Raw genomic sequence first — 13933 nt, forward strand, 5'->3', positions numbered from 1 at the left:
CATCATCCTCACTAGTCTTTCATTAGGTTTTGGACAAAACTGCTTTATTTGTTCAATTTGTATGTTGACATAGCCTGCTACTTTACTTACTTTCTGTTCTCGCGCTGCTCTTTCCAGTCCCTCATGTGAGAATGGAGCTTTTGGAGACTCGCTCCCTCCATCTACGTTTCACCTGAGATTCAATCTTTTCGCCATCTGTCTTGTCTTTCCATTCAGTAGCAGCTGCTGAGCAGTCTGGTTCAGAGCGACGACTGCACTCAATGGCGGACTCGTAGGATCAAGATTTTTTTATCAGCTTTCACGCTCTTCGACTGTTCTGTTTCATGTCCAGATAGGATAGTAATTCAGCTTATCGCTTCTTCCTTTGTTCAGCTTTGTTTCAGAGTAGTTTTTCTCCCACCTCAGTCGTATGTGCTGAGAAGGATCTGCGTTGTACTTGCTACGATAGTCGACAAAGAAATCTTGTGAACTTGCGTCAAGGCCAGATGTAAACTGGGTGCTACATCCACTTGGAATATACACTGAAGAGCCAAGGAAACTGGTACACCTGCCTAATATCGTGTAGGGCCCCCGCAAGCACATAGAAGTGCCGCAACACGACGTAACATGGACTCGACGAATGTCTGAAGTAATGCTGGAGGGAAATGACACCATGAATCCTGCAGGGCTGTCCATAAATCCGTAAGAGTACGAGGGGGTGGATATCTCTTCTGACAGCACGTTGCAAGGCATCCAGATATGTTTAATAATGTTCATGTCTGGGAAGTTTGGTGGCCAGCGGAAGTGTTTCAGGCCAGAAGAGTATTCCTGGAGCCATCTATAGCAATTATGAACGTGTGGGGTGTCGCATTGTCCTGCTGGAATTACCCAAGTTTGTCGGAATGAACAATGGACAGGAATGGGTGCAGGTGATCAGACAGGATGCTTACGTAAGTGTCATCTGTCAGAGTCGTATCTAGACGTATAGGGGGACCCATATCGCTCCTACTGCACACGTCTCGACACCATTACAGAACCTCCACCAGCTTGAACAGTCCCCTGTTTACATGCTGGTTCCATGGATTCATGAGGTTGTCTCCATTCCCGTACATGTCCATCCGCTCTATACAATTTGAAACGAGATTCGTCCGACCAGGCAACATGTTGCCATCATCTCCAATGTCGGTGTTGACGGGCCCAGGCGAGGCCTAAAGCTTTGTGTCGTGAAGTCATCAAGGGTACACGAGTGGGCTATCGATGATGCTTCGTTGAATGGTTCGCACGCTGATACTCGTTGATGGCCCTGCAATGCAATCTGCGGAAGGGTTGAACTTCTGTCACGTTGAACGATTCTGTTCAGTCGTCGTTGGTCCGGTTCTTGCAGGATCTTCTTCCGGCTGCAACGATGTCGGAGAGTTGACGTTTCACCGGATTCCTACTGTTCACGGAACACTCGTGAAACGGTCGTACGGGAAAATCCCCGCTTCATCGCTACCTCGGAGATGATGTGTCCCATCGCTCGTGCGCCGGCTATAACACCACGTTCAAACACTCTTAAATCTTGATAACCTGCCATTGTAGCAGCAGTAACCGAACAAATGCGCCAGAGACTTGTGTTATACAGCCGGCCGGGGTGGCCGAGCGGTTCTAGGCGCTACAGTCTGGAACCACACGACCGCTACGGTCGCAGGTTCGAATCCTACATCGGGCATGAATGTGTGTCATGTCCTTAGGTTTGTTAGGTTTAAGTAGTTCTAAGTTCTAGGGAACTGATGACCTCAGAAGTTAAGTCCCATAGTGCTCAGAGCCATTTGAACCATTTGAACTTGCTTATACAGGTGCTGCCGACCGCAGCGCCGTATTCTGCGTGTTTACAAATCTCTGTATTTGAATACGCATGCCTATAACAGTTTCTTTGACCATTCAGTGTACCTCCTTGACGTTATCTTTAGAAATCGACAAATGAATTGTAGTTTTCTGGGTCAGCCTCTATGTTTTCAACTTCGAGAACCAGTTGTTTTCTGAAAACCTTCCATGTCGCTTTCTTGAAGGTAAAACAGTCTACTCTGATAACTCCAGAAGCTTTATAAGAGCTATGGAGATGTTTTGTCCTGGGAAAAGTTCTTTTGCTATTTTTATAACATGAGAAGCGATGTTCTTAGTATTCAAGATGTTGTCATGATTATACCCTCCCTGCCATCTACCGTTATTAAATGATGGTCTTAATTTAGGGAAAAAAAGCAAATAAGCTGCAGTTCCTCTCTTTCTGCGTAACCCCCTAGTTCCTCCACATTTTCAACAGCTGAGTTACGTCCCCAGTTGACACTTTGACAGTTAAAGCCTCCCAATACATCCTTCAAGTTTTGGTTATGAAAATTATTTGGCATATTTGGGGTAAAATCAACATTAGGTCGTTTGTGCACTGACATAACACTCAGTTATTAAAATTTAAATGTTTTTTTGTCTGTGATACTTGTTGACTTAATGTCTATATCTGGTCTTCCAGTGCTAGCACTACCATATTGTTCATGAGGATTTCTAATATCATCTTCATAGCTTTAATTGTTGGTCTTCGGTCGTATACCCCTCTCTGCTTCCTGTAATGACTAAATGTCTCATGAATGTTTTTACACTTGTCTGACAGTTATATTTGCCTCTCTCTTGATAGTCCTTCAATCTTTAAAGAACTCGTCACAATTTTAGGCCTTGAAAATGTCCGATTTTTTGTGTATTCTTCCTATGATGTTTACCGGTGGTAGAAGTACTAACCATTGACACTGGTTCAACGTTTCCAGGGTACGATTATGTTACAAAAACATTGTGCATTACAATACCATGTGTCGATCACCTTACTCCAGAGCTGCTGTGTAGTGCACCTTATCATATTAACAAATAAACCGCGTAAGGACGCTTCCAGAGTATTTGATTTAATTGTCAATCTTCACACTCTATCACAGAAACTTCATGTCTACGAAAACCAATCATGTATAGCAATTTGACGTCTGCCAAGCTCAGACTGTTCACTTTGGGCTATTTAACAAGTAACTGCATTCTTTATCATAACGAGTAAGCTGCGTTTCCGATATGCGGTTATCAGGCGATTTTTTCTAGATTCATCGCCTATTTTACTCTGACCTCATTGTCAGTTTATTTTTACGCACCTTCTTTGTTTTTATCGTAGTACAATGCTTTACGGCAAACGTGAATGAAGAGTCTGGACCACCAGAAGAAAGCGTATAACATAGTTATCGATCCATATGCAGATACGAAGTGAGGCCCGAACAGATTTTACTCTAAATGTGAAGTTGAAATTAATCGTAAGATTAGTTGGTAATCTCTGAAATAAAGAAACTTATTCATCTTAATTCCAGTCTTAACAATTCCAGTGAGGACACAGGAACGAAACTGCGTTGTCTTTTAGTAGTAATTCTACTCTTTCTGTAATTTTTGCCTCTACACCCGGCTACGTGTTCTAGGTAGCAGATTACGAAAGTAAACACAGCGGTGATAAAAAGAACAACAGAACTGTGCACTTTACGTTTCTCTTGTTTCAGTTGACCTCGGGTAGCAGCATCACGCTGGAGGTGGACTTCAGCGGCGAAATCGGCTACAGGGAGGACGGCTTCGCTCGATACGACTACCTGGAGAACGGCCAGGAAAAGTGAGTACAGAAGTACAGTAAGTACGGTACATCCATGCACCACTTGTGCTGTCCACAGGCCAATTAATGTGCAGCCTAGAGCTCCTGGAATCTAGTGTCCCATTCCTGATCTACAAGGAACTTTGGATGTTGCTCAGCACAGTCAAACGAACAAGACATTTTTATGCGATGTGTCAACTGAGGTCGTAATCGTTCTACACGTTTGCTGGAACGATAGAAATGGTCGGGCTACTCTAAAGAGAGATCAAAATATACAGACGGTGTACCTGGGAATAAGGAACCAATAGTTGGAATTAAATATTTCCTATGGTACTAAGTCTCCAATGATCAATGCATGTTTGTTTTGTTTCATAAAAAACTACTGCCTATCGAATCGACGTTGGTGAAGCTTCCTTCTAAAAAATACAGTCATCTTTGAAGTGAAGCTACCTGGTATATTAAAGCTATGTGCCGGATTGTGACTCGAACCTATAACATTTCTCCTTCTTTTGTGAAGAGCAGTGGCAGAAGTGAAACTGTGAGGTCTAATACTGTGTTGTGCATGAATAGCTCAGTCAGTAGGGCACAATCCCTTCAAAAGCAAAGGTCCCATATCCGAGTCCCAGTGCGGTACACAGTTTTAATCTGCCATGAAGTTACACATCGGCGCTCACTCCGCTACAGAGTGAAAATTCATTCTGGAGTCCCAACCTTCCAAGCATCGTCCAGTCTCCCAAATGTCTTCTTCAGTACATTTGACCCATTTTTGTTGTGTGGTTCGGCACAAAAAAGTGATGACGGATGTAGCTTCCAGTGTGTGACTCCGCCGTGCTGTCGGCAGGGCGATATACGCGACGCAGTTTGAGCCCAACTTCGCGAGGTCCGCGCTGCCCTGCTACGACGAGCCGGCTGTGAAGACCTTCTACACCCTGAGCGTGCGCGCGCCAGACGGCTACACCGTGCTCTCCAACACTCCAGCCTCCAGCATCGACGACAGGTAGGCCCATCTATGACGTTGCCACTTGTATACCCTTCACATAAAGCTTTAGAAATCCCCAGAATTGATACTTTACTTCCGGACTTGGCCTATCTCACTGACAATTTCTTGCAGAAGGATGGAAACCTATGATGATTAAAAGTCTTCTGTTTGTTGTGCCCTGTCACTATATAAAAAAACTTTAATTACAAACTTAAAACGAACGTTTCGACCGTATTGCAGCAACCTTCCCCAGGGCTAGCCTCGTTTTGGTGGAGAAAAGATGTCTACTTTAGACGAACGGTGTCAATACGTTGTATTTTTGAAACTTTGTTGGTCGTAAAATATAGTAGGCTAGTCCGTCATATTTTTGAAATTTTATTGGCCCTATAATATAGTGGGCTATGGCGTGCTGAAACCGTTCATCTACATTCATGCTCATAAATTGCAGAATGTGGTGCTACACAACGTGGCACTACACAAAACTGGCGCTAACACCATAAGCACATAGGGAACACACACGACACAGATCTGTAGGTCCACGGCATTGGTAATAAGTTGGGAAAACCGTCCCGAAACACATGTGCTACAAAACGCCACTGTTTCCTGCGCATGTGCCCCGACATGAATATGGGATATGATCACCATGCACACGTACACAGGCCGCACAACGGGTTGGCATGCTCTGGATCAGGTGGTCGAGCAGCTGCTGGGGTTTAGCCTCCCATTCTTGCACCAGTGCCTGTCGGAGCTCCTGAAGGGTCGTAGGGGTTTGAAGACGTGCAGCGATACGTCGACCGAGAGCATCTCAGACGTGCTCGATGGGGTTTAGGTCCCGAGCAAGGCTACCTGCAGTACTCCGCGGCCATCTACGGGCACTGACGGTGAGATATCGGTCTTCTCGTGGTGTTGTACACTGTCGACGTCCCGTAATGTAGCGCCTGGAAACGCTTCCTGTCTGCTGGAATCATTGCCATAATCTTGAGATCACACTTTGTGGCACACGGAGGGCCCATGCAATGACCTGCTGTCTTTGACCAGCATTCAGTCGTCCTAGTATTCTACCCCTCATAACGTCATCAATATGTATTCTTTGAGCCATTTTCAACACACAGTCAGCATTAGCACGTCTGAAAACGTCTGCACACTTACTCGCTGCACTTTGTCCTGACATGGACCAAAACACCTCTGCGTATGTGGACTGCTGCCAGCGGCACCATGCGAAGACCGCAGATCAGATGCACCGCACGGTCATACCCCGAGGTGATTTAAACCCCCCATCCGCCCACCAGAGCGTTGTTTCGCTATGTATCAGCATTATCCTTAATTTATGAGCATGAGTGTACAATGAATAGAGTCATCTTTTCTCCACCAAAATCAGTATTGCCCTGAGGAAGGCTGTTGCAGTACGGTCGAAACGTTGATTTAAATCTTATAATTAAAGAATTTTATACAATGACGCGGAACAACTCTCGGAAGAATTTTAATCATCAAGACACCGGCCGCAGAAGCCTATGATGGAAACCTACGAGGTTGTCCAGAAAGTAAGTTCCGATCGGTCGCGAAATGGAAACCACAGTGAAAACCATAAACGTTTTATTTGCAACAGTTAGGTACACCTTCCACCTACTTCTCTACATATTCGCCGTTCCAACTTCGAGTGTTGTCGTAGTGTTGTAACAACTTTCCAATATCCTCGTCATAGAAAGCAGCCGCCTGTGCTTTCGGCCAGTTATCTGCACTGGTCTGCAGCTCGTTGTCTGTGGAAAATTTTTGTCTTCAAAGCCAGCGGTTCTTGCCAGCAGAAATGAGACTCAGGGGAAGCCAGTTACGGACTGTATTGTGGGTGATCAATCACTTCTCGTTGGAAACACTTCAGGAGCGTCTTCATTGCCCCTGCAATGTACGGCCGAGAATTGGCATGAAGAAGGAACTGCTCGACAGTTGTGTTATGTGGGCTGCATGACGCAGGCGAAATCTCTAACCGGGCCCTCGTACTTACAAGGGAACCTCCCCATCGAACCACCCTCAGACTAAGTTATAAGTTGGCAAAATGGAAAGGCCTTGAAAAACTGAAAACAGATCTATCGAGAAAACAGGAAGAAGTTGTGTGGAACTATGAAAAAAATTAGTAAAACATACAAACTGAGTAGTCCATGTGCAAGATACGCAATAACATGGACAACATGAACTCAGAAGCGCCGTGGTCCCGTGGTTAGCGTGAGTAACTGCGGAACGAGAGGTCCTTGGTTCAAGTCTTTCCTCGACCGAAAATTTTACTTTCTTTATTTTCGCAAAGTTATGATCTGTCCGTTCGTTCATTGACGTCCCTGTTCACTGTAATAAGTTTAGTGTCTGTGTTTTGCGACCGCACCTCAAAACCGTGCGATTAGTAGACGAAAGGACGTGGCTCTCCAATGGGAACCGAAAACATTTGATCACAAGGTCATAGGTCAACCTATTCCTCCACAGGAAAACACGTCTGATATATTCTATACGACACTGGTGACGGCATGTGCGTCACATGACAGGAATATGTTGTCGACCCACCTAACTTGTACACTTGGCGAATGGGTAAAAAGATTCTTCTACCTTGCCCGATTTAGGTTTTCTTGTGGATATGATAATCACTCCCAAAAAAGTGATGAAAACATAAGAGTTTGTCACATCAACTGAAAAAAAAATTAAACTTTTTACTCGAGGGAAGACTTGAACCTAGGACCTCTCGCTCCGTAGCCACTCTCGCTAACCACGCGACTACGGCGCTCCTCGACTCCGCTTGACCTTGATGTTGCCTACCTTGCGCATGGACTACTCAGTTTGTATATTTTGCTTATTTTTTTCATAGTTCCACACAACTTCTTGCTGTTTTCTCGATTCATCTGTGTTCAGTTTTTCAAAGCCTATCCACTGTGCCAACTTATAACTAAATCTGAGGGGGGTGCGATGGGGAGGTTCCCTTGTTAGAGGGAGACGTTATTCCCTACGCATCTTTACGTGCTCACTTTTCGCTCGAAACTGAAAAGAGCGACGCGACAGGATCGACGGGCATACTAGAGACACTGCCCAACACATGCGTGCAAAACTTTAGCGGATTTTCCCAGTGGTTTACATTTCGCAACCGATCGGTACTTACTTTCTGGACAACCCTCGTAAATTCATATAATTTATGGTTTTAAAGAAATAAAGAATGTTGAAGCCACGTAGTGAAATTATCAGTTTAGCAGGGATGACATACGTTGTAAGGGTCGAAGGAACGAAGACGGCAGATGAAAGTCTATTCCACATCTTATTCAATCTTCAAGAAAGCGAAGGAAAAATTTGTAGAGTGAGTTAAAGTTCAACAAAAAGTAATAATAACTTATGAGGTTTGTCGATGACATGCTAATTCTGTCAGAGACAGCAAAGTTCTATGAAGATTAATTGAAAAGCGTGACTATTTCCTCTTTCCTCGGTCAAGTGAACCATTACGTGGCAGTCATTTCCAGAATGATGTATGTATGCAGACGGAAGAGACGAATGGGAATTTGTATGAAAGCCGGGATTCCCACCCGTGTCTCCCGCTCACTAGACAGATGCACTAACCACTACGGCACAGTGGCTTTGTGCAACTGCACGGAATACCCTATCATGCCTCCATACTCAATCCAAATTGCCATTCGTGCTTCAGCCCACTTGGTACTCCCCTTAAACTTGAACAGCACTGTAGAGGCTCTGCAGCTTTACTGGTAAAGCACATCAGCTTCGAGCAAAGCGGTGAATTCTCCCTGAAACCAAGGTGTAGGTGCTTTCATTAAATGAAACTTATTTTGTCCCAGAGACCTTTTCAAATCTCAAACATCTATGATATACATATATACACACTGTAGCGAGGAATAAAATTTTTATCGAGACCAGGTTCGAACCCTTGTCCCGTGCTTCTGAAAATTTGGACTGAGGAGGGAGAAGTGCTAGGGTAGTCCGTGAAGTTATGCAAAACCACTGTGCCAGGGTAGCGAAGCTGTTAGCGCATCTGCCCCGTGAATGGGAGACCTGGGTTAGAATCCCGGCCAAGGTACAAATTTTTATTCGTCACCTCAGTTCGCATATATACATCACAGGTTTGAGGCTTCAAAAGGTCTCTGGAACCATAAAAGGTTCGTTTGATCATCAGAATGCCTACAAGGCGATGTTCAAGGCGGCACGTCTCCTGAACAGCCAAACAGAGACTTCAACAACCAGGGACTACGTCGAGTCATCATTTGGTGGGAAAATCAGCAAATTAGTTGAATTGAGGGGTGTAGAAAAGGATTAATACCTCGTTTGATGGTTGTAGCTCGATTTTTTTTTTTTCGACATGATGATTGAAACTGTTACTGCTACTCGTAGGCCACATAAATTCACAATATGTTCTGTAGAAACGGATGTCACTGTAATATGACAGTACTTCTGTACATTTGCCAATCAGGGGGAACATACCTCTGCTCAAGAAATCTACGGTCAACTAAGGTCGATACCAGAGCCAATTCACTCCCAAATTGATGAGGGCTGATGTAGTCACTATAAAGGTGACAGGAATCCAATGTTACGAAATTCCGTAAATACCACAACAGTCTCTGGTCACGAATATTTCTTTATTCAGTTGTTGGTTCAATCCTTACGATCATCTTCAGACTGATCTGTCTTCATGAAGCTAACAGTAAATTAAATATATAGCCATAAATGGGATCGTCACATAGAGTAACATGACGTATAGTACAAAACGAACACTCCAGCAACGTCTAGCCATTACGGGTAATGAATAGTTACTATTTTATCTTGATTTTATCCTGGTCCCGGCGGAGGTTCCAGTCCTCCCTCGGGCATGGGTGTGTGTGTGTTTGTCCTTAGGATAATTTAGGTTAAGTAGTGTGTAAGCTTAGGGACTGATGACCTTAGCAGTTAAGTGCCATACGATTTCACAAACATTTGAACACTTTGATTTTATTCTATGTGACGATGCCATGTATGGCCATGTGTTTTATTCACTTATTTTGCTATCTTCTTGAAGTAGATCAATCTGAAGATGATCATAATGACTGAAATCGGTAACTGAATAAACAAATATTTGCGATCAGAGACTTTTGTGGTATGTACAAAATTTGGCAATCAAATTCTCTGTGCAGTTCAACAAGATCTCCATAGGGCTGTGCGGCATTCTTGATTATTAGTGATTTAAATAGCTTTTGACACCACTGGTACTGATTATGATATTAATCATCTCATCAGCTGTAAGACCTTTGAGTCGGTACTTTCCATTTTGTTACCTAGTCCAACATTTCGGTCACTATTGCAAGCGGTCTTCGTAAGAATCATCCATTTATAAGTGGACTAGTCTCCAGGTCAGCTCTTATATAATGTCATTACATCCAGTTCGTAGGGACAGTTGTCAAGAACTGCAGGGAACTCGGTTTCAGTAGTATGGCAGTAGGGGGTAGATGGGATCTGACACATTTTATGAATAGTAGTTACTATTTTCATATTGACTAGTCTTGACAAATGACGGCCAAGCCAAAATAACGACATCGTACTAGCGTGGAAGGATGTATCTGATACGTCAAACTTACATGGTTGTCTTATCAACCTATGTAAAATTTTTCTCAACAACCGAACTTCATAAAACTCAAAAAATTTTACATATGACACCATCACTTCAGAAAATGGCTTCCCTTAGCGGGAACTAAGTCGTAATAATGGGTGACCATTTAATCTGAAATCAACAAACTGCCGTAATGTAAGAAGGCGTTATCATCCCACCATACACACACGCACTAGCAGATGTGCGCCAGTATCTTACCTGTAGATTGTAACGAAGGTCGTAGAATCATTTGTATTTCAGTTGTTGATCACAGACATGCTCTTTTGCAGCGACCTTCAGATGACTGGCTGGAGATGGTGACGAACACTTACCCAGTAAGACTTTTTTTTAACATTAATCTCTTCGATTACATTTTTCTATTGTAGATACAGCTTTTCGACTATGTTTCTGTTTCTGTGCTTACAGAAACAACTGTAGCCTTCTTTCCTATACAGACCTCTTATTTATCGTCGGATCCCAATCCGGAGATGAACAGTAATAGCAGGAACACTGTTTCTGATCCAAGTAAAAAATTCTCCGTACTGTTCTCTAACGCAGTCATATGTTCAAAATTATGTCTTCAACGGGAACCGATGACTTGCACCAAAGTGGCAGAGAAATCACAACCTTTCCATCTTGAGAAGCATCATTTTGGAACTATCCTTCACTGTTGTTCTTATAGCAGTGCATAATAAAAATAGTAGTAGTAATACTAATAACAATAACAGAGTGATGTAGTTCATGTGTAGAACATTTAAGAGTAAGACAATGAAATGTAGTAGAGAGTTTCTTCTGTTGATGTATGTGATTGTGAAACACACAGCATGAACATCATTGATTTATTGAACCGGAGCGGTGTGCTCTTACGTAAATTTCCTTATAAATTGATCTGAATGTATTCAGACATTAATTTTCAACACTTATCATTCAGAAAATATTTATATATAATGTTTTCATCTTTCCTCTAAGTCAAATTTAAAGGCAGGTATTGAAGTCGCTAATCATCATCATCATCAGCCAATTCAATCATTAAATGATGTGGCCTCTTCGAGTCGTGGATTCAGGTAGGCTTTCAGCAGTCTTCTCCAAGTGGGACGGTCTTGGGCAGTTCTCTGCCAGGTGTTACCAGCGATCTTCTTGATGTCTTTGTCCCATCTGTCTGGTGGTCTTCCTCTAGGCCTCCGGTGCTCCCTCGGACTCCACTCCAGTACTAGCTTCGTCCATCTGTTGTCTTTTCTTCTTGCGACGTGGCCAGCCCACTGCCATTTCAAGGAACCTACTGTCTCTAAGATGTCATTAACCTTCGTCACAGACCGGATGTCTACCTTGGCCAGATTATAAATAGGAAGGGAGACATAAGGCCAGAAATCTATCGACGCATCAAGCTTGGCTGGCAAGCATTTTGGAAGAATTCAAAAGTGTTCAGATCAAAAATGCCAGTAAATTTGAAGAAAGCAGTATTTGATCAATGCATTCTTCCTGTGATGACGTATGGCTGCGAGACATGGACACTGAACTCATTTACAAAAGGGAAACTTAGGACAGCACAGAGAGCCATGGAGAGATCAATGCTGGGCTATACAAGAAAATCGCTAATAAGAAACAATATATATTCCAATTTTCTGGTAAGAATGTGTATCAACCATTATTCCTACGCATTCCAGAAAGAAAAGTAGGAGACGTCAATCATTTTCTGTTTTTATGCAGTTGTTTCGAAAATGGCAAGATCGTCGTACGTCCTGCACGGTTTGCATTAGGAAGTTCACACTGGACGGTTGGCCGCTGCACATGATGGGAATTAATATGCGCATCATGGTTTGGTTTAGCGACGAAGCCCACTTTCATTTGAATGGGTTTGTCAATAATCAAAATTGGCGCATTTGGGGACTGAGAATCCGCAGTTCGCTATCGAGAAGTCTCTTCACCCTCAACGGGTTACTGTGTGTTGTGCAATGTCCAGTCATGGAATAGTTGGTGCTATATTCCTTGGTGGCACGGTGACTGCCGAAGGGGTACGTGAAATTTTTGAAGCATGATTTCATCCCCATTATCCAACATGACCCTGCTTACGACAACATGTGGTTCATGCAAGACGAAGCTCGACCCATCGAATCAGGGGAGTGTTTGATGTCCTGGAGCAGCACATTAGTGATCGCATTCTGGCTGTGTGGTACCCAGAGTCCACTGACATGGCCCCCGATTGGCCGCCATATTCTCCGGATCTGAAAACACGCGATTCCTTTTTGTGAAGCTATGTTAAAGACAAGGTGTACACCAATAACCCCAACTCGTTGCAGAGCTGAAAACAGCCATTTAAGAGGTCATCGACACTTCAGCGGCTCATGCAGAATTTCGCTGTTCGTCTACGCCACATCATTACCAATGACTGCAGGTACAGGGTGTTTCAAAAATGACCAGTATATTTGAAACGGCAATAAAAACTAAACGAGCAGCGATAGAAATACACCGTTTGTTGCAATATGCTTGGGACAACAGTACATTTTCAGGCGGACAAACTTTCGAAATTACAGTAGTTACAATTTTCAACAACAGATGGCGCTGCAAGTGATGTGAAAGATATAGAAGACAACGCAGTCTGTGGGTGCGCCATTCTGTACGTCGTCTTTCTGCTGTAAGCGTGTGCTGTTCACAACGTGCAAGTGTGCTGTAGACAACATGGTTTATTCCTTAGAGCAGAGGATTTTTCTGGTGTTGGAATTCCACCGCCTAGAACACAGTGTTGTTGCAACAAGACGAAGTTTTCAACGGAGGTTTAATGTAACCAAAGGACCGAAAAGCGATACAATAAAGGATCTGTTTGAAAAATTTCAACGGACTGGGAACGTGACGGATGAACGTGCTGGAAAGGTAGGGCGACCGCGTACAGCAACCACAGAGGGCAACGTGCAGCTAGTGCAGCAGGTGATCCAACAGCGGCCTCGGGTTTCCGTTCGCCGTGTTGCAGCTGCGGTCCAAATGACGCCAACGTCCACGTATCGTCTCATGCGCCAGAGTTTACACCTCTATCCATACAAAATTCAAACGCGGCAACCCCTCAGCGCCGCTACCATTGCTGCACTAGAGACATTCGCTAACGATATAGTCCACAGGATTGATGACGGCGATATGCATGTGGGCAGCATTTGGTTTACTGACGAAGCTTATTTTTACCTGGACGGCTTCGTCAATAAACAGAACTGGCGCATATGGGGAACCGAAAAGCCCCATGTTGCAGTCCCATCGTCCCTGCATCTTCAAAAAGTACTGGTCTGGGCCGCCATTTCTTCCAAAGGAATCATTGGCCCATTTTCCAGATCAGAAACGATTTCTGCATCACGCTATCTGGACATTCTTCGTGAATTTGTGGCGGTACAAACCGCCTTAGACGACACTGCGAACACCTCGTGGTTTATACAAGATGGTGCCCGGCCACATCGCACGGCCGACGTCTTTAATTTCCTGAATGAATATTTCGATGATCGTGTGATTGCTTTGGGCTATCCGAAACATACAGGCGGCGGCGTGGATTGGCCTCCCTATTCGCCAGACATGAACCCCTGTGACTTCTTTCTGTGGGGACACTTGAAAGACCGGTTGTACCGCCAGAATCCAGAAACAATTGAACAGCTGAAGCAGTACATCTCATCTGCATGTGAAGCCATTCCGCCAGACACGTTGTCAAAGGTTTCGGGTAATTTCATTCAGAGACTACGCCATATTATTGCTACGCATGGTGGATATG

General features: G+C 43.9%; 1 protein-coding gene across 1 annotated transcript in view; it reads left to right on the forward strand.

The window, feature by feature from the left end:
• The window catches only part of LOC126229575 (aminopeptidase N-like), a 166043-nt gene that overhangs the window by 55120 nt on the left and 96990 nt on the right, over nt 1-13933 (forward strand). The window contains exons 4-5 of the mRNA XM_049942342.1: nt 3534-3640; nt 4461-4616. Coding sequence (XP_049798299.1) covers nt 3534-3640; nt 4461-4616 — 263 coding nt within the window. The remainder of the gene's footprint in view (nt 1-3533; nt 3641-4460; nt 4617-13933) is intronic.

This window comes from Schistocerca nitens, unplaced genomic scaffold (genome assembly GCF_023898315.1).
Source record: "Schistocerca nitens isolate TAMUIC-IGC-003100 unplaced genomic scaffold, iqSchNite1.1 HiC_scaffold_375, whole genome shotgun sequence".
Taxonomy (NCBI): domain Eukaryota; kingdom Metazoa; phylum Arthropoda; class Insecta; order Orthoptera; family Acrididae; genus Schistocerca; species Schistocerca nitens.